Source organism: Microcebus murinus, chromosome 4 (genome assembly GCF_040939455.1).
Source record: "Microcebus murinus isolate Inina chromosome 4, M.murinus_Inina_mat1.0, whole genome shotgun sequence".
NCBI lineage: Eukaryota > Metazoa > Chordata > Mammalia > Primates > Cheirogaleidae > Microcebus > Microcebus murinus.
Window position 1 is genome coordinate 20,487,475 of NC_134107.1, and position 24,419 is coordinate 20,511,893.

Here is a 24,419-nt window from a genome sequence, read left to right on the forward strand (position 1 = left end):
ATAGTATAAGTATACAAAAAAAAAAGTCTACGTGACAACATAAAATTTTTAAGCCAAAATATAAAATCGTACATATAGAATAACCCCCACAGTAAATATAGGGTGTCCCAAAAATCTTCATACAAAGGAAAAATTTTGTAAAATTTTTTAATGAATATTTTGTAAGTAAAGGTACATAGCTATAATTTCTCATTTTTCCTATCTATGGTGACTTTTGGGACACCCGGTAAGTAAGATCCTTGCCCTGGCTAACTCGCAGGAACACTGAGAACAAAATGAACAGCCATTGATAACTCACTACACTTATAACTATGAGGCATTATTATACTTCATATGAGGTATCATATCCTAACAATGAGGTATTATTGTAATTATTTTCTAACGGCATTGAGAAAATCCAGGTCAGGTTTTGTCTCCTGCTTTGGCAGCCTGCCCTAATTCTGCAACATAACATTTCCTAGAAGGGCTGAATTCTTCTTAGCAGGAAGAATTCATCCTGACTATGCTTCAAAATATGAATCCAAGAAGCAAAGAATGTGTGTGTTTCAACTTCTGTTGTTACCCTTGAGAAAGAGGAAGAAGTGGACAGAATGGAAATACGAATACCACATGCACTCTCTAATAACTGGGAGCTGATCGATGGACACACACAGGCACAAAGAGATAGATGTGAAGGTCACTGGAAATTTTTTTAAGAGTTTTCTGGAACAAATTATTTAAAGGGAGATATTAGAAAAGTAGAGGTGTTTAAGATCAAACAGACTTGGGTTTGAATCCCAGATTTGTCATTTATTGGTTGTGGGTCATTGAACAAGTCAAACACCAGTTTCTCTGACCTTCAGTTTTCAAATCTGCACAACAGTGCTAATAGAATTTATCTCATAAGGTAGTTTGAGGATTAAATGAAATAAATTAGTGGAAAGTGCCTACTATAATATCTGGTACACAGTAAACTCTCAATAAATCATAGCTAATTGTGGAAGACAGGTTCTAGAGTGGCCCCTATGTTCACACCCTGCACGGGTGTGCGTGGGACCTTTGACTTGCTTATAACCAATAGAATCCAGTAAAGGTGATTAAACTTACAATGATATACATAAGGTTCCATCCTGCTAGCACATACTAGAGAGACTATCTCTCCATTGCTTGCTTGGAAGAAGTTCCCTGGCCCTTTGCCATGTTCTCAGTTGCCTCTGCACCTTTGCATTTGCTGTTCCCTCTGCTTGAAGTTCTCTGGGAGGGCCACATGGACAGGAACTGTGGGCAACCCCTAGCAGCTAAGAGCAGCCCCCAGCCGGCAGCCTGCAAGAAAACAAGAGACCACAACCGTAAGGAAATGAATTCTACTAACAACCTGAATGAGCTTGGAAATTAATTCTTTTGTAGCAGCCACCTTGATGGAAGTTTGATGAGACCCTGACTCCTGAGACCCCTCACTCCTTTCTGCCTCCTGACCAAACCTCTCTATGTGGCCCTGTGTGGTGAGGCATGCATTTCTTGGGAAATGTAAGTAATAAATTCTTTCAATGGCATTGACTTCTCCATGTCATCACATTGGCACCTCTGTCAATTAAAATCACACATGTATTTTGAGACAGGTCTACCCCCTGAACTTCCTAGTCAGAAGAAATAATATATTCCTTTTCTGAGATAGTTTGAGGTAATATTCTGTCACCTGCAACCTAAAGAATCCATACTGGTATATACAGATCCCCAGGTTCTACCCCAAACTGTAGAATCTGCATCTTAATAAGGTGATTCTTTTTTAGGTAACCATGTGTAGATCCCAGGTTGGAGTTTGAAAACCCTTACTGGAGGCCAAAAGGCCATGCCAAATTATTAGAGCAGATGAAATAAAATGATCAGATTTGGATTTCAGGAAAATCACTTCTGGCAGTTGGTTTGGAAGATGGACCAAGAGGGCAAGACATGAGGGCAAGGCCACTCCCAGGCCTGACCAGGCCACACACAGATTGGTGGTGCGGATTCCCCAGGCTCTTGTGCCATTCCCAGGCCACTGGGTGTAAAAGGAAAAGGAAGGGATGTGGGCATTTGCTGACGCCCAGAGCCGGGTCTGCAGCCTTTGTGCTGCTTGCCCAGGAGGGCGTACTTTTGGGAAGGGGTGTGTTCTGAAAGTAGGGAGGAAGTCACCACCCCATTGGAAAGAATCTGCCACCCTGCCTTCCAGCTGAAATATCAGATAGTCTGTTCTTCTCTGGGGCAGCAGTGAACTGGAATGGCCAGAGGGATTTTTTTTTTTTTTGAGGGATTGTATGAAAGAACATGATGTCTTGGGCTCACAAAGGGAAAGAAGATAAGGGAAAAGTAGCAAGTTAGAAAGTCCATTGTGTATGTTATCTCTGTTATTTTAGAATAAAAAAAAATAAGTATGGCAGACTGGGATCACAGTTCATGCCAGCCTGGTCCAAAATTGTTGCTTTTATCCTTTTTCCTTGGTTTTGTACTTTGGCAAAGACTTTTCTCAAGAAGTTTTCTGGCGCGCAGTACCAAATTGCCTGGCTAAGAAAGAAAACAGAGACCCACTGAGTCGAGCAAGGGAGGGGTGGGGGAGAAAAGATCTCAAGCTCTCTCGAGACATTTAGAAATGTCAGCTGGGCGCAGTGGCTCGGGCCTGTAATCCTAGCACTCTGGGAGGCCGAGGCGGGTGGATAGCTTGAGGTCAGGAGTTCGAAACCAGCCTGAGCAAGAGTGAGACCCTGTCTCTACTATAAATAGAAAGAAATTAATTGGCCAACTAATATATATAGAAAAAATTAGCTGGGCATGGTGGCGCATGCCTGTAGTCCCAGCTACTCGGGAGGCTGAGGCAGAAGGATTGCTTGAGCCCAGGAGTTTGAGGTTGCTGTGAGCTAGGCTGACGCCATGGCACTCACTCTAGCCTGGGCAACAAAGCGAGACTCTGTCTCAAAAAAAAAAAAAAGAAATGTCATGCCCATAGGTATTCTCACCATGCTTAAAAACACTTTCTTCTTCCGTGGGAATATGAATAGACGATTAGCATCACAGCGTAGGAGTTTCAACTGGAAGGATAATGGAGAGGTTTTGTATGTCCCGGGAGGGCAGCAAGCTGGTTCCAGAGAAGCCTCACAACTCAGGTGAATGTGCCCCCGCCACATCTGTCCTCAGCCTCACCATTCAGAATCCTTAGCTTAGCTTGTAAACCTGATGGATGAAACTGGAATGCTAATTTATTTAACAGTAGACTTTGGCAAGCTGAGCTGGGGATCAGACACTTAATGTAGCCAAACTCTCCAGTGTGTAATCGTTATAGTAAAAATAATAATAACAGCCAACATTTACTGAGCATTTACTATGTGTTAGACATTGTGCTATGTGCTTACATGAATTTTTTCACATAATCTGAAGTAGGTACTTTCATTATCCTCATATTACAGATGAAAATTGAGGCACAAGGAGGGTAAGTAATTTGCCCAAGGTCGTATGTTGACTCTCTATCTGGTCTTTGAACTAGAATTGAACCACTATGAACAAAAAGTTGACAGAAAACTTGGATGAGAGACTTTGTGGGTATAAATAGAGCCACTTTGGCATATAGATAGAACATACTACATTCTCCCTACCTCTGCCCAGAACCAGCCCTGTTCCTCTCCCTAAGGCAGGTGGTTTTAGAAGCCTGGAGACATGGCTTTGGCACACACTTTGGTGTCCTCATATTGAGTCCCTTCAACTCTGGCCACCCTGAGACTCTATCTACTGGCTTCAAGGGCAGGGGAACTAGACCAAGGGAAGCCAAAGCTAAAGAAGAAGAGGCAGACTGACAGGCTGGTTTGAAAATATGTGTGAGGCCTTCTTTGTGGGGCTAGTGGGGTCACAGAAGTGATGTGTGAATACTTTGGTGGCAGAGGCTAAGTTCCTACTTGAGCATGTGGCCGGTATAATTTGGTCATACATAACTGACTCCATTTGCATACATATTCTGGTTCATGAAGCCAGGTGATGGAGGTGGCACTCAATGAGAAGGAATTGTCACGGGGCTTCCAAATGCCCATGTCAACAGGACCAGGGCATTCATTCCCGTCTCCTTTACCTAAGAAAGTTTCCATGTGGAAGGTAATCAGAGTTTCACTCCCCCATTTGTGGCACCTTAGTGAAGTTGGCCATTGCTAACATAGTAAGAAGGGGACACATACCACCATGCAACTGCACAAGGAAACAAAGCCAAATATTTTGAGGGTTCCTGACTATCCAGGATTTTTTTCCCAAAGGTTCTCTGAAGAATTTTCAGTATAAAAATAGGTGTGAACTGTGTGCTCTTTGGAAAGGAATGAGTTGGCCACTGTGGGGCTAAGATTGGTATTGTTCAGTAAACCAAATTCCTGTTCACTGATGTTGTTTTGGGTTGGGCTGACCTTATGAACTAGATTTCTTTTGAGATGGGTGTATTTTTCCTTATTGCAAATTTCCTTCAATTCATCAGCAGAGATTCTAGCCACTTTGCTGGAAGCTTATAACCCTGGTTTGGATAGCTTATGAATACTTGCTTTTCAATAAATGCTTATTTATTTTTTTTGTAGTTTCTGCTTGGCAGTGCCTGCTTTCCCTCTGGACACCATCTTACCCTTCTGTCACCACTCTCTAGTTTCGTCCCCTGTGAATCACTTCCTTTGGGTCACTTGAGTTTTTCTGCTGTAGAAGAATCTTATCTTCATTAACAACCAAATGGAAAAAGACCTTCCTAGATTCCTGCTTTACTATAAATTCAGTGATTCCTGGGCATCATGACTTGGGTGCAATCCACACATCCATTGCTATATTTATCCATACCATAGGGATTGCCACGGTCCCCAAAAGGGCATTGCATTTTCTAACACAGCTCCCACCATACTGTGGGTAATTTGTGGCAGGCCTACATCCTATTAATGGAGCTTTAAGAGCTCACTTTTCTCTGGATTTTCCTATCCAAAAATAACTATAACAAGATAAAATAAATTTGAAATAAGAAACATATAGCAAAGGGAAAGTAAAAGTACAGACATAGATGCAAGTCATGAAGTCTTTACCATAAATAGTATAAAAGTTGGCTCAGAGATTCCTGGTAATCAACAGAGAGAAACCTGTTACAAATGCATAGTGTCTCTAAAGAACAAACACACCAGTTTCATAAGTACAGTGCAACTCTTCTAGAACTAATGTGTCTCCTGTGAGTCCTCCCAATGAAGTCTAGGAAAGTGTCCTAACAACTTTCTCAAAGCATAGTGATGGATTTCATGGCCCTTCTTTCTTATAATACCAAAGCACAGTTGGAAGAAGCATTTCTGCCCAAGGCTATAAAATGTGACTAACTCCCTCTGACACTACCAGGGGATAAAGGAATGACTTCCATGGAAATACTGTGGGGGCCTTGGAGAAAAAATAGAAATGAGAAGAGTACCCAGTAACAGCTATCTGACCGCTGGGGCACTATAAAATATCAAATATCACTCATGAGCTAAGGATTTGGTCAAATTTGTTATTTGGGGCTATCGTGACCAAAGAACTAATTTTATTTTATTGAACTCAATGATCTGCATTCTACAGCCACCCCCAACCCTTGTCCTTGGTCACTCCTTTTGTCTCCCCAAAGAGAAAAGGGAAAAGAGAAGGACAGAGTCTTGAGAAAGGATGAGGGACTGCCCCAAGAAAGGATGTGAAAGAGGATGGGTGGGGACACAGATGAGCACTCAAAGAGGGCCTCACTTAAAACGGGCCAAACTTCTGTGAGTTCTTTGGCCCCACACTGACTTTGTTACTTTTTAGCTTCTTTTTTTTAATAGACTTTATTTTTTAGAGTAATTTTAGGTTCACAACAAAATTGAGCAGAAGGTATAGAAATTTTCCATGTATACCCTTGTCCCCACCACCACCACACACAATCTCCCCCATTATCAACATTGTACACCAGAGTGGTACATTTGTTACAATTCTGAACCTACACTGACACATCATCATCCAAAATCCATAGTTTAGGCGGGATGCGGTGGCTCATGTTTGTAATCCTGGCACTATGAGAGGCCGAGGTGGGCAGATCGCTCAAGGTTAGGAGTTCGAAACCAGCCTGAGGAAGAGCAAGACCCCGTCTCTACTAAAAATAGAATGAAATTAATTGGCCAACTAAATATATATAGAAAAAATTAGCTGGGCATGGTGGCATATGCCTGTAGTCCCAGCTACTCGGGAAGCTGAGGCAGGAGGATTGCTTGAGCCCAGGAGTTTGAGGTTGCTATAAGCTAGGCTGATGCCATGGCACTATAGCTGGGACAACAGAGTGAGACTCTGTCTCAAAAAAAAAAAAAAAAAAAAATGCAAAAATACAAAAAAATAAAAAAAAAATCCATAGTTTACCTTTAGGTTCACTCTTAGTGTTGTATATTTTATGGGTTTGGACAATTGTATGATGACATTTATCCACCATTATAGTATCATACAGAGTAGTTTCACTGCCCTAAAAATCCTCTGCGTTCTGCCTACCCATCCCTCTCTCTAACCTAACCCTTGTGTTTTTTTAGCTTTTAATGAAATTCAGTTGAGCCAGTTGTGCTTACTGGGACACTGCCTAGCAAAGATGTCAGTGTTGGATATGAGATTTGGTTTATTCACTATCACATTTCACATACTTTATCTCTTTCACTAAAACCTGACTTAGCTCCTTCCTATGAGGGCCCATCAATTAAATCTCATGATATAACCCACAAGATGGACAAATTATTTCCATCTAGAGAAAAAAAGAGAAAAAAAAGTTAATCAACCAAAATCTATACTTGGTCCCTCCAAAAAAGGGAAAGAGCATTTTTTTTTTCTAATTTCCCTTTTGTAGATTACTAATTAAGTTTCCAGTATGGTAATTTGGCATCATTTAGAGTTGAAACCAATGCTTCCATGTATGCTAAAGTTCATTAGTAAATTTAAATTAAAAAAAAAAAACTTTTTCAAGCATGTTTTACCAAATTTAGAAATTTAAAACATATTTTTAAGACTTTCAAAACTATATGGTACTAAAAATAACATTGACCTCTGATATTTGTCTGAGGAATCCTCTAGAGAAAAAAGGATTTCGTCCATTGGAGATAAATGGGGCCAACTCATCTGTAGTCTTTGGTCTAATTAGCTAAACTCTTCCAGATGGAGAACATTCAAAGCAAAGGAATATTTCTAAGCCCCCTGGAATTGTTAATAAGTACAACAATATGTTACATGTAAAAGAAAGTATGTGTCCTTTATCTTTGAGGGAATGTTTGGTAGCATTATGATTTTCAGTTTGACTATTGAAAAACAAATGCTCTCATTTTGCCCAACATTCAACAAACAAATACCAAGTGCTTGCTTTTCCCCAGTGCTAAGCACCGGGGGTAAAAATAAGACAGGACCCCTGTCCTTTTGGAATCTCACAATTTCACTACAGGTTGCGTTCCCAGTGCCTGGCACATAGTAGCAGCTGGATAACTATATGTCGAATACATAAGTGAATAAATAAGGAACTACATTTATACATTGATAGAGGTCTGAACAAATTACTGTGGTCAGGGGGATGGTAGCCTTAAGCTATCAGAGAAGGCTTCACAAAGAAGTTTGTCAGGTAGGCATGGGAAAGACTTCTAGATACAAAAAATAGCACTTGTAAAGGCAAGGAGAGAAAAAACAGTAACATGTATTTAGGCAAGAGCTAGTAATTTGGTGTGGCTGGAGAGTATATGTGTACACAGAATGTGCCAGGAAAGTAGTGAGAACACAAAGATGGGTTGGGGCTCATTCGAGGATGACCCTGAAAGCCTGCTAAGTTTAGACTTGATCCTTCAGTTGTGTTGGTGTTTTAGAAAGATAACATGAGACACAGTATTAGAGGACACATAGGAGAGAGGAAAGTAAAGGATAACAAAGGTTAAGTGCCTGATTTGTGCCTAGCACTAGCATAGATCCTGTACGGATTTATATTAAATCTCATTTAATCCTTGTGATACTCACAGTGGGTACATAATATTATCCTCAATTTCAGAGGGGAAAATGCAGAGAAGTTATATAATTTTCCCCAGATCACACAGTTAATAAAAGATGGAACTAAGATTTAGAAGCAGGGTTCTAAAAGTCTCTTTGGAGAATAAAAACACCATTAGGGCCAGGTGAGGTGGCTCATGCCTGTAATACTAGCACTCTGGGAGGCTGAGGCCGGAGGACTGCTTAAGCTCAGGAGTTCGAGACCAGCCTGAGCAAAAGCAAGACCTTGTCTCTACCAAAAATAGAAAAATCAGCCAAGCGTAATGGTTCATACCTGTAGTCCCATCTACTAGGGAGGCTGAGACTGGAGAATAGCTTGAGCCCAAGAGTTTGAGGTTGCAGTGAGCTACGATGATATTGCAGTCTACTAAGGGAAAGAGACTCTGTCTCAAAAAAAAACAAATAAACAACAATAACAACAAAAAGCAAACAAACAAAAAAAAACAACCACACACACCAATGGACTCATACAGATTAGTATTAGGAAAAATACATAGTGGAAGGCTGGACAAAGATAGTGAATATTGAGAACGACACACATGCAAGACACAAGGAAAGAAAAGCATGACTATACAAAAGGATATTTACAGTAAGGGAGATGCAACACAGGAAGTGGAAAGATAATCACGGAAAAACCACAACATGTGTTTTTAAAATGCAGAGCCCCAGGGAAGAGAAAGCAAATGATACAATAATGCCATTCACTCTGGCATCCTGTGCATTTGGTTTTGCACTGTACTCTTTTTTTCCTTTTTAACTTTAAACAATTTACTATGAGAGTAACAAAGATACAGCTCATGATCTTGCAACGCTAATGCTCTAAATCAGAAACAGATGGTGCCTAGTGTACCCTGTTTCCTAGAAACTGCAGAATTTTGAGGACAACACCCTCTCTGCACTGCACCACTGATTTCGGTTCCTTCACAGATACCAATACATGGCTAAATAATTTGGTTGCTGGGCATTGTATTGAAACATGTGTTTTCCTTGCTCAAGAATCTTTTTGAAGGTTAAAACTTTTCTCCATTTTTACTGCATTTTTTTTTCTAATTTCAAAAGTAATTCCTTTTCGTTGTTAAAATTTTTTAAAACACTGAACAAGGAAGAAAATAAAAATCTCCTGTAATCCTTCCATCCAGAAATATCAATGACCACTGTTAACATGTTTACAAAATTCTCCTAGTTCTTTTTCTACACATGCCTACGCATGTGTGTGCTCACATGCACAAACACACACTTTATAGAAAAGTGGATGTATAGAAATTGCTTTCTAATGTTTCGTTCACTGAATAATATATCATTTACATTTTTCCATATCACCAAATATTTATGACTGCTAGTATTCCATCATATTATATAAGTTAATTTACTGAACTCAACTCTTTTTTATTCAACAAATTCTATTAATTAACACCTACTGTGTGTCAGACTACGCTTGGCACTAGATGTACATTAGTCAGTGAAACAGGCAAAGTCCCTACCCTCGTGGAGTTTACAGTCCTATTATTGACCTCCAGCTTGTCTAAGAACTTTTTTTTTTTTTGAGACAGAGTCTCACTTTGTTGCTCAGGTTAGAGTGAGTGGGCTGGCATCAGCCTGGCTCACAGCAACCTCAAACTCCTGGGCTCAAGCAATCCTGCTGCTTCAGCCTCCCAAGTAGCTGGGACTACAGGCATGCGCCACCATGCCCGGCTAATTTTTTCTATATATATTAGTTGGCCAATTAATTTATTTCTATTTATAGTAGAGACGGGGTCTCGCTCTTGCTCAGGGTGGTTTCGAACTCCTGACCTCGAGTAATCCGCCCGCCTCGGCCTCCCAGAAAGCTAGGATTACAGGTGTGAGCCACCGTGCCCGGCCTGAGAACTTTTCTTATTAAAATTATAGCACAGCCAGGCATGGTGGCTCACACCTGTAATCCTAGCAGTCTGGGAACCCGAGGCAGGAGAATCGCTTGAGGCAAGGCTGAGCAAGAGCAAGACCCTGTTCCTACCAAAAATACCAAAAAAAAAAAAAAAAATTAGCAGGGTGAAGTAACATGCGCCTGTAGTCCCGGCTACCTGGGAGGCTGAAGTAGGATCGTTTGAGCCCAGGAGTTTAAGGTTGCTGTGAGCTATGATGAAGCCACTGCACTCTAGCCTGGGCAACAGAGACCCTGTCTCAAAAAATAAATAAATAAAACAAAATTTTATATATATATATATATATATATATATATCTCACAATGAAATGTGGCAAACACTACCTCAGCTATGTAACTAAGCTTCATATCATTGGTGAAAAGTCAAGTAGACAGCAGGTACCCCTGATATGATGTGACAAGAATGGCACTTTACGTCTGTGGTCTTCCTCCCATAACCCTAGTCTAATCATGATTTTTTTTTAATTAGACATATCCAGAGAGACATTCTACTAAATACCTAACCAGTACTTCTTAAAACTGTCAAAGTCATCAAAAACAAAGAAAATCTGAGAAACTCCCACAGTCTTGAGGAACCTAAGGAGACACAACAACTAAATGTAACACAGTGTTCTGGATAGAATCCTGAAACAGAAAAACGACATTAGGTAAAAAGTAGAAAATAAGAAGAAAGTGTGTGTTTTAGTTAGTCATGTTATATCAGTACTGGTTCAGCAGTTATGACCAATGCATCATTCTAATATCAGCTGTTAACCACAGGGGAAATGGGAGGGAGAGTAGATGGAGCATAAAGGAACTCTCCTCAGTATCTTTGAAACTTCTTTGTAAATTTAAAACTATTCTAAAATTAAAAGTTTATTTTGAACAAAAAAACAAAAAACACTGTGATAGTCATTCTTGTATCTTGAAGCATATCTCTGACTGTTTCCTTAGGATAAAACCCCAAGGGTGAAATTGCTGAGTCAAACTGTAAACACATTTTTATCCACCAAAGATTATTCTTTTAAAGTGTTATAGATCTTTTGCTGACTTTTTAAAAATGTTTTCACCTATGCCTAGCATTTTCCTAGTTGTAGAGCACTGAAGATAGAAAGAAACCTAAGAGTATGAAGCCCAACTGCCTCATTTTACAGATGAGCAAACTGAGGCCTAGAGAACTAAAATGACTTGCCTAAAGTTGAGCAGCTAGTTAACAGTGGAAAGTGGAACCCATATTCCTGTTGACTGTAATCTCTGTTGAACTGTCCCTGGGTTTGGCCAAATGAAATAAAATTTTCTGGCCCGTGGTAGAATCTGTGATCAATAGCTAGGCCTGCATCTTTCTATTTTCTGTAGGTAATTATAAGAGTTTGCTTCCTTTGTTTTGGACATGGTTGCTGGGAGTTAAAAGGATTTTTAAATAAGTTTAAGAAATAGATTAATAGAATTTCTTGACTAAATGCCTAGGCAAGTCATTTTTTTCTTTTTTTTGAGACAGGGTCTCCCTCTGTTGCCCAGGCTAGAGTGCAGTGGCATCGTCATAGCTCACTGCAACCTCAAACTCAGCTTCTGGGGTAGCTGGGACTATAAGCACGTACAAGCATGCATGGCTAATTTTTTAAATTTTTTGTAGAGATGGAATCTTACTATGTTGCCTAGGCTGGCCTCAAACTCCTTTCCCTAAACGATCCTCCAACTTTGGCCTCCCAAAGTGCTGAACCACTATGCCTGGCCTCATTTTTTTCTTTCTAAGCTACTGCTTTCCAATCAGAAAATTCAGAATTCTAATACCTATTTCTTAGTTTTTTGACAGGGACCTAGGAAAAATTAAGTAGCTAGTGTAGAAGTAGCTATCTGCGGAAGCCTTAGACAGAAATATCATTTAAGGAAAAGGTATTTGAATGAGAACAAAGGATACATTTTCTATTAAGTGGTCTGTCATATCCCAAGAAAGTTCATTTCCTTGCCCCTATGGTCTCCAGACAAGGAAAATCCCAGACTTGGCATTAGTAGGGAAGAAGAGGGCAATGGAAAGGAAGGGAGAGAATTGTTAGACTTCTTGGCTGGAATTCAGAAACAAATAGTTCCTGAGTCTGGCATTGTCCAGGCCAGCGTCAGGACTAGCCCAAGGAGGCAGACAAGGAACATTACTGTTACTGACTTGGCTCCACTCATCGTTACTCAAGAAAAACTGGTGCGTAAGCAGGATCCTAGAGGATGCAAGAGAAATATAAACAGTCATTGGGTGTGGACCTGTAGTTGCCTATAGAAGCTTTGCCAGGCCTGAGATTGCAGTTGTACATTTTGACTTATTTAATTTCCAGACATTCTTGCAGGATTTAGGCAATGACAAAGGTGAGTTATTAATAAAACAAGACTAAAGTCTGGAATTTGGAAAAGCATTGGCCTTTGACCTCAAATTGGAGCCTCTAATCAAAGTTCTAACCCTCTACTCAGGTCAATGAGACTCCATGCTCTGAGATATGGAAGTGACTTATTTTATTTGCCTATAAACATCTTTCAGCACCTGCACCAAATTGAAACTTGGTAGGCAAAATGAGGAAGGAGTAATACTTCTAAAAACTCTTCCTTTTTATGATTTGAAACTTTTTACTCTGTGAAGGGATAGAACAGGAAAAATGTTAAAGAACTCCCAAGAGCAGATGAAAGGAAAGAAACAGATTGAAAAAAAAATCTCTTAATTGATATTTACTGCCATCATTATTTCACAAAGGAAGACATAAAGGTGTGGGCAGGTTGATTGGCACTGCTCATAATTGTGTAGCAACAAAGGAAGTGATGGCCCCAAAGTTTTAAGACAGGACAAAATGAGGAGGGAGATTTTACAGTAGGTGTAACCCCAAGAGAGTCTTGATATAAATGAGAATTTATACTCCAAAATCTGAATCTCTAGCTTCTCAATTGTACTGTGTGCTTTTATGTGAAAAGGCAGTCCTAGACTCTACACATGCAAACAAAATCTTTTTATTGAATCGGATTATTTTTCTTTTTTTAGAGACAGGGTCTCGATATGTTGCCCAGGCTGAAGCGATATAGCTATTCACAGGCACCATAATTGCACACTACAGCCTCAAACCCCTGGGCTCAAGTGATCCTCCTGCCTCAGCCTTCCAAATAGCTGGAACTACAGGTGTGTACCACCATGCCCAGCTGGATTGGCTTTTATCTTGATCTTTAACATTAATAGTTATGTTTTACTGGGATGACTTAGCCCCTATTGAAGCCATTCACACATCTGGTCCTTGTTGATACCTCCAATTCCGCCATTGGAGATTCATTCCTTTGAATTAGATTTGAATTATATGTATCATGTGCCAATTCGAGTTAACTGATAGCAGCTATCTGAATCACAGTGTTGAAAATTATTTGAGACTCAGTAGGAAAGGACTCCCATGACTGATCAGCAAGATGAGCCAAAAATGGAAGAGTGGCAACACTCCATCTGTTAAGGCAGTGTGTGTTGCTCCTACCCTAACCTCTGGGACAGGCAAATTATTGAGTTTTATGTGTCATTGGCACCTCAGTATGAATTACCATAATGTCAGATCATGTCCAATTATACCAGAGCTAGTTTAGATAGATACAGCACTTATATTTTTTTATTTTGTTGTTTTTCAGCTTTGTGTCCTCATGTGGTAAGCACTTATTTTTTTTGAGACAGAGTCTCGCTTTGTTGCCCAGGCTAGAGTGAATGCCATGGAGTCAGCCTAGCTCACAGCAACCTCAAACTCCTGGGCTCAAGCGATCCTACTGCCTCAGCCTCCCGAGTAGCTGGGACTACAGGCATGCGCCACCATGCCCAGCTAATTTTTTCTGTATATATATTAGTTGGCCAATTAATTTCTATTTATAGTAGAGACAGGGTCTCGCTCTTGCTCAGGCTGGTTTCGAACTCGAGCAATCCACATGCCTCGGCCTCCCAGAGTGCTAGGATTATAGGCGTGAGCCACCACGCCCGGCCTATATTTTTTGAAGCAAAACTCAGGACATATGGTTCAAGCAAGGATTGTTTTTGATTTTGTGAATTAAACTGTGTGTAAGCTCTTACAAAGATGTAAAAAATAACATTTAATTAATTATGTAATGAATCACAACTTATTGAAATTTATGGAAAACATTACATGAGAGGTAAAAATCTAGGGTGTATGGTCCCCAAGGATAAGTTCAAAGCACAGAAGGGTCAGGTCTAGGTGGGAACTTTGGACATTCAGGGGCCATCGGAGGGACCTGGTGTCTGAAGTCATGACGGTTTCCTAAGTGGGTAGAAAGGATACTGAAAAGGGAAGTGAGAAGTCACAGACACACTTAACTTATTCCACAATTTTGCTTTTAAATGCAAAATTTCTTCTGCAGGGCTCTGCTCTGGGGGTTTCCTGGGGAGAATTTCAAAATTCTAGATACCCTGTCAGGGCAATTATTAAGTACCTACACTGTCATCCAGGATTCTCCATGAGTTACCAACCTTACAGTGAAGTTAACTCTCTTTAAGGAAGGTTCTCCCAGGCCCACACATAGTAAAGCCCTCTATACTGAGGTTGGATCAAATTTTCAAAAAATCATTTAACTATTTACAAAGGTTTGATCTAAGTTAAAATAAAATTCTTATACCAAATACACAATAAAAGTTTTCTTAGCACTTTAAGCACTGAGTTGTAAGGAAAGACATTTAAGTAAATCCAAACCTTTCAGCAAGAAAGGAAACACTCTCTACAGTATGACCCCAGCCTTCTCAGCCACTCCTCACCCAATTTGTCCTGTGGCCTCAAGCCTTTTTGCCTAGAATTCTTTCTCACTTTTGTATGTATCTCTTTTATAATACCTATCATATTTTACTATTATCTCTATTTCTCCTTTGTCTCCCCATTAAACTGGGAGAATCTCAAAAGCAGAGAATGTGAAATTTTTAAATTTTAAATTTATTTTTTGTTCTTAATTTTTTTTTTGAGACAGAGTCTTGCTTTGTTGCCCAGGCTAGAGTAAGTGCCATGGAGTCAGCCTAGCTCACAGCAACCTCAAACTCCTGGGCTCAAGCAATCCTTCTGCCTCAGCCTCCCGAGTAGCTGGGACTACAGGCATGCGCCACCATGCCCAGCTAATTTTTTCTATATATATTAGTTAGCCAATTAATTTCTTTCTATTTATAGTAGAGATGGTGTCTTGCTCTTGCTCAGGCTGGTTTCGAACTCCTGACCTCGAGCAATCCGCCTGCCTCAGCCTCCCAGAGTGCTAGGATTACAGGCATGAGCCACCTCACCTGGCCTGAAATTTTTATTTGGCCTGAAATTTCTATTCTGTCAACAAATACTTTGTAAACATCCAGTAAGTGCTAGCCATCATACTAGACACCAGAGATACAACAGAGGACAAGGTAGACAAGGGCCCTGACTGCATAGAGCACCTATATTGAGGGATGGATATATATATATATATATATTATATATATAATTGAGACAGAGTCTCACTCTGTCACCAGGGATAGAATGCAGTAGTGTCATCATAGCTCACTGAACTCCTGAGCTCAAGCAATCTTCCTGCCTCAGCCTCCCTAGTAGCTGGACCTAGAGGCTCACACCACCATGCCCAACCAATTTTTCTATTTTTAGCAGAGATGGGGTCTCACTCTTGCTCAGGCTGGTCTCAAACTTCTGGCCTCAAGCAATCCTCCTGCCTTGGCCTCTGAAAGTGTTAGGATTACAGGCGCAAGCCATCTCACACCCAGCCCTCAGGGATTTTTACAACCCCAATGCCTAGCACGTGGTAGGTGTGCAATTAAGACTGAAAGAATAAATGAGGGATAAATAGGGATCCTGCCAAGAATTTGAAATTTAGTTGCTATGATTAATAGAGCAACATATAGCTAAATGGCAATATACAAAACCTAAAGAAATAGAAAATCTTAAGTCTTTTGCATTGTGGTATCCCAAGTCATTGCTGCTAGCACTAACGGCAATTATTGAAAGTCACTGTCTAAATGGCGAATGTTGTCCAACATGTTTTGGTTCCTAGAACCCAAAAGAAAGTAGATTATGTAAAAAGGGTTCACTGTGAAATAATACTAACTTCAATTAAAGAAATTATCACCTAAAAAATTAAGCTCCATAAAAATGTAAGGTATTACTACTGACTTATTAGGATAGTCTTTGAATTCACCATGTCTAAAACATGGATATGAAGGTCAAAGAAGGCTCTGTAGTCAGAAAGACACTGTGTTCTAATAGATATTTTTAACATATGGGGAAAATAACAGTAAAGACTGGTTTCACAAAATATATTCCCATAGAACAATGGTTCAATGAGTTACTCCTTAAAAAAAGAGTATTCTGTAGGTTAAAGAGTCTAGAAAACACATTATGCATGTAGTCTTCTTAGAGCTTCACAATGCGTACTCTCATATTAATGTTTCTGACAAGTTCTTCAGGAAAGATATATGTTTAACTTTATTTATCATCATTTCCCATACTTACTTAAACCACCAAATTCTTTCAAGGGGTAGCTAGTAAGTTAGGAAAATCTGCTTTGAAGTTCAACTTACAATGTTGTTCGTTTATAATTACCCATTAGTGATGATCTGGCAAACCAAGACATTCTCAGAATACAGTTTTCAAGGATAAAAATATTTTTCTTGTGAAAGTATCTGTAAATAAAAGTTGCTGCACAAACGATAATCTTGGGAACATTCTGTGTATGGTTGCTAAATGAAGTCACTACCTAACCACTAGATGGCAATATGATTCAATTTATGTTACAACCATACCACAGACTAGTAATAGTGTAAGAGGTATTTAAATTTTCTAGAAATGCATATATGCATTTATTCATTCATTTAGTTATTCCTCAAACATTTAAATTCCCGGAACTCTTATGGATTTTTTTTTTTTTTTTTTTTGAGACAGAGTCTCACTTTGTTGCCCAGGCTAGAGTGAGTGCCGTGGTGTCAGCCTAGCTCACAGCAACCTCAAACTCCTGGGCTCAAGCGATCCTACTGCCTCAGCCTCCGGAGTAGCTGGGACTACAGGCATGCACCACCATGCCTGGCTAATTTTTTGTATATATACTTTTAGTTGGTCAATTAATTTATTTCTATTTTTTTTTAGTAGAGACGGGGTCTCGCTCAGGCTGGTTTCGAACTCCAGACCTCCAGCAATCCGCCCGCCTCGGCCTCCCAGAGTGCTAGGATTACAGGCGTGAGCCACCGCGCCTGGCCTCTCTTATGGATTTTGGAGGTAAGAAGAATGAGACAGTGATCCAAACCTAAGGAGCTAACTATCAAAAAACTGAGGTGGGAGGATCACTTGAGCTCAGGAATTCAAGACCAGTCTGAGCAACAGTGAGACTCCATCTCTACCCTGGCCCCCCAAAAAAGAAAAAAAAAGAAAAGAAAAGAAAAATTAGCCGGAGCAGTGTCTCACGGCTATAGTCCCAGCTACTCAGAGGCTAAGGTAGGAGAATCGCTAGAGCCCAGGAGTTTGAGGTTCCTGTGAGCTAGGCTGACACCATAGCACTCTAGCCTGGGCAACAGAGCAAAACTCTTGTCACAAAAAAACAAAAAAGAAAAAAAACTGTAATTCCTAGATTCCTAGGAAACTGAAAGATGCCTCTGAGGAAAAAAAAAAGAAATGTGATTACATTAAATATGCACATATTGATTGCATGACACATTGATATTTTACAAACATGAAAAATTTTAAAGTATACATTAAAGAATTGAGAAAATACTGTGTATGGAAAGCATTGTGCTTTATAAGCATCTAACAAATGATCCAGTATGAGATAACTGGCCAAAGGTGTGCACCAGAAGTCAATTTTGACTCAGGGATGTCATGCTCAGTCGTTAGTCTTGGGAAGTTTCTGTCCCCACAAGATGGGTTCAGTTCAGAGCCTGGAAATTAAGGAGGGATGAAGGTGAAGATTGTCTCTGGCTGTTAGGCCACCGACCCTGGAGCTTTAGTGCCAGAAGAGAGCTTGAAGATCACCCTGTTCTAAGAAACAGAGACACAGATGTTGAGTGGCTTGCCAAGTGACAAGGCGCTAGTTGAGACAGGGCTAAAACTTAAATCCAAGCCTTCTAATGCCCAGCTGATGTTCTTTCCAGTATTTCATCATCAATTTTGGAATTTAGAATAGATCTTCCCTAAACTCTTTCCTTTTCCAAATTCTCTTTCCCTGCTGGCTGCTCATCCTTAGGCAAGGGGTGGGTGTGTGTGTTGTCAGATTCCCCAGAAAACAGACTTGAGGAAAGAGCTTTACATGCACAAGGTTTATTGGGGAGCACCTCTAAGGAGGCATAATTGAGAGATGAACTGCAATGCAGTAGCAACAGAGGCCTTGGCCAATCCTACAGGGTGGTCTGGAGTTTAGATGGTCCTTCAGAGTCTAGATCAAGGAAAGGGGGCTAGACCTTTATACTTCCACACTGACCCATCATTGGATGCAGGCGGCATAACCATAGGTAGCTCCCTTCAGCTAAGGGCAGAAGTCAAGGTGTCAGCAGGGCCCTGGAAGAGAATCCATTTCTCTGCCTTTTCCAGCTTCTAGAGGCTGACCACATTCCTTGGCTCACTGCCCGTTTTCTCCATCTTATTTATTTATTTATTTATTTATTTATTTTTTTTTTTTTTTTTTTTTTTTTTTTTGAGACAGAGTCTCGCTTTGTTGTCCAGGCTAGAGTGAGTGCCGTGGCGTCAGCCTAGCTCACAGCAACCTCAAACTCCTGGGCTCGAGTGATCCTTCTGCCTCAGCCTCCCGAGTAGCTGGGACTACAGGCATGTGCCACCATGCCCGGCTAATTTTATATATATATATATATATATATATATCAGTTGGCCAATTGATTTCTTTCTATTTATAGTAGAGACGGGGTCTCGCTCTTGCTCAGGCTGGTTTTGAACTCCTGACCTTGAGCAATCCGCCTGCCTCGGCCTCCCAAGAGCTAGGATTACAGGCGTGAGCCACAGCGCCCGGCCTATTTATTTATTTTTTGAGACAGAGTCTCACTTTGTTGCCCAGGCTAGAGTGAGTGCCATGGCGTCAGCCTAGCTCACAGCAACCTCAGACTCTTGGGCTCAAGCAATCCTTCTGTCTCAGCCTCCCGAGTAGCTGGGACTACAGGCATGCACCACTATGTCCGGCTAATTTTTTTTTTTTGTATATATATTAGTTGGCCAATTAACTTATTTCTATTTATAGTAGAGACGGGGGTCTTACTCTTGCTCAGGCTGGTTCGAACTCCTGACCTTGAGCAATCCGCCCACCTCGGCCTCCCAGAATGCTAGGATTACAGGCATGAGCCACCGCGCCCACCCCGTTTTCTCCATCTTAAATGCCAGCAACATCACATACCTCCGACCTTTCTTCTGTCCTCACATTTCTCTTTCTGATCTCAGCAGAGAAACAGTCTCTTCTTTCAATGACTATGTGATTAGATTGGGCTCACTTGTATAATCCAGAATACTCATTTCTAGGTCCTTAACTTTAATAACACATGCAAAGTCTTTTTAGCCATGTGAGCTCACAGGTTCCAAGGATTAGGACACTGACAGGTTTATGGAGGGCTATTCTATCACAATCTGGATTAAACATTTTTGGCATTAATATTTTATATGTTCAGAAGAGAGACAGGATGGTGGACAGAATGAATATTTTAAGAGACACGAGGAAGAATTAGAGATCAATGATTTCCCACAGACTGCTAGGTGGAAAGTTACTTCTAAGGAAGCTCTGCAGAGAATCAGTGAATACTCTGAAGCTGCAATTACAATCAGAGGAACATACTTCCCTCCTGGCAAAGAACCCAAGGAAGGAGAGTGGAAAATTTACTTGGCAATTGAAAGTGCCAATGAACTGGCTGTGCAGAAAACAAAGGCAGAAATCACCATGCTCATAAAAGAACAACTGATCCGGCTGCAAAATTCATACCAACCAACAAATAAAGGAAGATACAAAGTCTTATAAACATTTGGGAAAAACTTTTCACCAGTGCTGGTCTGTGATACATGTAGCAATTGTTGTCTGCAGTTCAATGCATTGTAAATTAAGATTTTTAAAATTCTATCTCACTGATTTTTTAAATATAAAAACAAGTATTTGCTAAAGAAGTCTTCTGTTAGTAAGTACCCCTAGAATTAATCAAACTATATTTTAAAAAATATTTTATATACTCATAGCAACATTATTATGTAATATTAACATTTATAGTATAATTATTATATTATTTTATTATTATAGCCCAAAAGTAGAAACAAACCAAATACTCAAGAACTGATGAATGTATAAATAATATATGGAATTCCATTCAACAGATTAATGTTCAGTCATAAAAAGGAATAAGTAGTGACTGACGCTGCAACATGGGTAAACCTTGAAAACATTATGCTAAGTTAAAGAAGCCAGACACAAATGAACACATATGTATGATTCCATTTATATGAAATGTCCAGAATAGGCAAATCTATGGAAACATAAAGTAGATTACTAGGTAGTTTCCAGGGGCTGAGGAGGGGAAATGGGGAGTGACTGCTAATGGGTATGGAGTTTCTAGGGGGCGGGGGGGGGGGGGGGGGGGGGGGGAGGGGGTGGTGATGGTGATAAAAATGTTCTAAAATTTGATTGTGATGATGGTTGCAAACCTATGTGAATAGACTTAAACCATTGAATTGTACACTTCAGAGGGGTGAATTTTATGGTATGTGAATTATAACTTAAAGCTGCTTAAAAATGGTTTGCAGCAGGCCGGGCGCTGTGGCTCACACCTGTAATCCTAGCTCTTGGGAGGCCGAGGCGGGCAGATTGCTCAAGGTCAGGAGTTCAAAACCAGCCTGAGCAAGAGCGAGACCCCGTCTCTACTATAAATAGAAAGAAATTAATTGGCCAACTGATATATATATATAAAAAATTAGCCGGGCATGGTGGCGCATGCCTGTAGTCCAGCTACTCGGGAGGCTGAGGCAGAAGGATCACTCAAGCCCAGGAGTTTGAGGTTGCTGTGAGCTAGGCTGACGCCACGGCACTCACTCTAGCCTGGACAACAAAGTGAGACTCTGTCTCAAAAAAAAAAAAAAATGGTTTGCAGGTGATGCTGCATCCTATATTTTGTATCACACCAGGAACTACTTTATGCCTGGTTGTCCCTATTCACAAGTAATGCTAAGATTGAGCTGTGGATTAGTGTGGTGACAACTGATAAAAACTATATTGTTAACAAGTGCTTCAGAAAAGTTATCTACCTGACAGGAATAATACTACCCTATGAGGATGAAAGTAGAATGTATATAAATATTTAATAAATCATAAACATTGTGGGTAGAAAAATGGCTCTCCCAAAGATGTCCATGTCCTAAGCCCTGGAGCCTGTGAATATGTTACCTTATAGTTCAGAGTTCATAGCAACTTTGTTATTAAGTTTGAGGATTTAGAGATGGGGAGATTACCCTGGATTATTCAGGTGGGCCTAACCTAATCACATAAATCCTGAAAGGCAGAGAACTTTTTCCAGCTGAGGTCAGGGAGAGATGTAATATTGCTGGCTTTGAAAATGGAGGAAGGGGGCCAAGGAATATGGTGGCCTCTGGAAGCTGGAAATGAGAAGGAAAGAGATTCTCCGTTAGAGTCTCCAGAAATAGCACAGCCCTGCTGACACCTTAATTTTAACCCAGTGAGACCCACATTGGACTTCTGACCTATACAAATGAAAGATAAGAAATGTTGTTTAAGCCACTAAATCTGAGGTACTTTATTAAAGCAGCAATAGAAAACTCATATAATAAAGCCTAGAGAATTCTAATAAAAAGATGACTAATATATCCAAGTGAAGTAGTTCAATACAGTAAAACTCAAATTACCCCAACCCATGGTGGAAGTACAGTTCCATTAAAAACATGAACAAACTGCACTAACTTTTCCCCCTACCCACTCAGGCAGCTTCAATCTCTGCTAAAGAGTCCCTCAAGCATTTCTGGGAATACCCACAGGGTGTCTGTTTTCATGAAATAACCTTCTCATGAAGCAATCCATTTCCAGGCAATCTAGATAACTCTACCAGGTTAAGAATTGCTGTGCCGGGCTCCAGTCTTTTTAGGGAACCAGCCCTGCTCTATTGGACACGAGTCCTTGCCAGGTACTTACCCCATCCCTTTGGCCACCACAGACTTCTAGAAGGCATCTCCTCCAATGTGCTGAAGCCTTTAAATGGGCAAAACTGTTCTGGGGTCATTTGCACAAGGGGAATAGTGGCTCTCTCCTCAATGTTTTATAGAATTTGTAATGAACTTGGTCTCTTTTTTCTTTTAGTCTTCCACTCAGCTCTCCAAAGGCCTCAGATGCAAATCCAGTGGCAGCTGGGGAGAGCAACAGATCATATTGTACTCAAAATGATCCCTCCACTACAACTAGGTCCCATAGCATAGATTTGCAACAGGGTTCGCTCTCCCCTAAAGCAAAATTGTTTACCAAGACTCTTTTTAGTCCCCTTGAAAATAGGTTTCCAGCATGCCAATCTCACCAGTTTGACAGACGTGCCCAGATATGACTAACTCCCACTTGGACTCAAGTTAGGATACCACAATATGAAGAAGGCAGTGTACAATTGGGACAAGTAAGTGTTTCTCACTCAAGGACCTTCAGGCGTGCAAAGAAGGGAGATAAAGTTGAATAGGTGGAAAGGCCTTGAAAGTCAGGACAACAGAGAATCCCTGAAAGTTTTTAAGAAGAAACAGCACAGTATAATTGGTTTTTAGGAACATCTACCTCATAGTGCATTTGTAAAATGGAGAGGCAGGGAGAGCAAGAGCAGAATAAGATCAATTAGGGAGTTGTTTCAGTGATCTAAGAATGAAACGTTGAAGGCTGTCGGAAGAAAAGCATTAAGGGAAAAAAAATGTTCCTGGTATATATCACTGCCTAACAAGCTACCAAAAATTTTAATGGTTTAAAGTAGCAATAATGAAATGGCCTGCTGCAGTGGTTCATGCCTGTAATCCCAGCACTTTGGGAGGCCAAGGTGAGAGGATCACTTGAGACCAGGAGTTCAAGATCACCCTGGGCAACACAGTGAGACCCCATCTCTACAAAAAATAAGAAAACCTAGTTGGGCACAGTGGTGCACACCTGTAATCCCAGCTACTCAGGAAAATGAAGCAGAAGGATCTCCTAAGTCCAGGAGCTTGAGGCCAGCCTGGGCAACATATTGAAACCCCATATTAAAAAATTTTCTTTTTCAACCTGTCGAGTTCATATGTTTCTGAGGAAAAAGAATAATTAAGAATAAGAAAAAATTTTTTTTTAAATTTTCTTTTAAATTTAAAAATAGCAATCATGTATTTAGCTCATGAATCTGCAATTTGGACAGAGTTCAGTAGTGTTGACTCATCTCTGCTCTACAAGTAACACTTATGTAACTTCAGCAGGTTGCAGCATCAATGCTTAATTAAACACATTATTATGTTTCATTACAATAGATTACACGAATAGCCTCTCGAAAAAAATGCCAAAAGGCCCCTCTCCCCTTCACTTCCCCTCTTCCCACGTGTCGCTGAAAGGTGAAGAAAGGGAGACCCAGAGGAGATCTTCTGACGGAGGGAGAGGTGATCTCAAACTTGGGGGTCAGCAGAGGACGGATCCCAAGTCTGCTGAACCGCCAGACCTTTCCGACCTCACCCCTTTCGGGAGACAGGCTCGCCGCCGGCGCCCGCATTTTTAAAATGGAAACAAACCCGGCGCCGCCCCCTGCTCTGAGGCCGCGGGGAAAAGGGCACCGCCCTCCGGAGCATGCGAGCTAGCCAACGGAAGGATCCCGCAGAGAGTCGGCTACCACAGCCCCTTTTTCTTTTTTTTTGAGACAGAGTCTCGCTTTGTTGCCCAGGCTAGAGTGAGTGCCCTGGCGTCAGCCTAGCTCACAGCAACCTCAATCTCCTGGGCTTAAGCAATCCTACTGCCTCAGCCTCCCGAGTAGCTGGGACTACAGGGACGCGCCACCATGCCCGGCTAATTTTATATATATATATATATATATATATTAGTTGGCCAATTAATTTCTTTCTATTTTTATAGTAGAGACAGGGTCTCGCTCAGGCTGGTTTTGAACTCCTGACCTTGAGCAATCCGCCCGCCTCGGCCTCCCAGAGTGCTAGGATTACAAGCGTGAGCCACCACGCCCGGCCCACAGCCCCTTTTTCATCTGGCTTACTCCCCGCCCACCTTCATTCTCACGGTAAAAGCCCCGCCATAAAGAGTCGGTCCCGCCTTTTCCTCCCCACATAGCTTCACCTGTCCGCCGCTCCCCCTCGCCCGGCCCCCGGAAGTGACGACGGCCGCGCGGCCCTGCCCGTGTCCCGTCGGGCATCGCGGCGGCGGCGGGAAGATGGCGGCGGCGGGAGCCCTGGAACGGAGCTTCGTGGAGCTAAGCGGAGCCGAGCGCGAAAGGCCGAGGCATTTTCGGGAATTCACAGTCAGCGGCGTTGGTACGGAAATGACCAGGGAGGGCGCGATCCGGTCC

At 41.1% G+C, this 24,419-nt stretch overlaps 1 protein-coding gene and 1 long non-coding RNA gene across 3 annotated transcripts in view; one reads left to right on the forward strand and one right to left on the reverse strand.

The window, feature by feature from the left end:
• Nucleotides 1-363: 363 nt before the first annotated feature.
• On the reverse strand, nucleotides 364-24,268 carry LOC105884528 (uncharacterized). Of its 2 annotated transcripts, none has more exons than XR_012918933.1 (3): nucleotides 24,122-24,206; nucleotides 22,052-22,263; nucleotides 364-1,302 (listed from the first exon to the last, which is right to left on the reverse strand). It is a non-coding gene; the product is annotated as an uncharacterized LOC105884528 (long non-coding RNA). The 2 variants fall into 2 exon arrangements; XR_001160263.3 differs by having other exon boundaries at nucleotides 365-1,302; nucleotides 24,191-24,268.
• Nucleotides 24,253-24,419, forward strand: part of NUP160 (nucleoporin 160) — a 56,635-nt gene continuing 56,468 nt past the window's right edge. Inside the window, exon 1 of the mRNA XM_012788493.3 lies at nucleotides 24,253-24,384. Within this exon, the coding sequence (XP_012643947.1) occupies nucleotides 24,285-24,384 (100 nt within the window). The 5' untranslated portion in view covers nucleotides 24,253-24,284. The remainder of the gene's footprint in view (nucleotides 24,385-24,419) is intronic.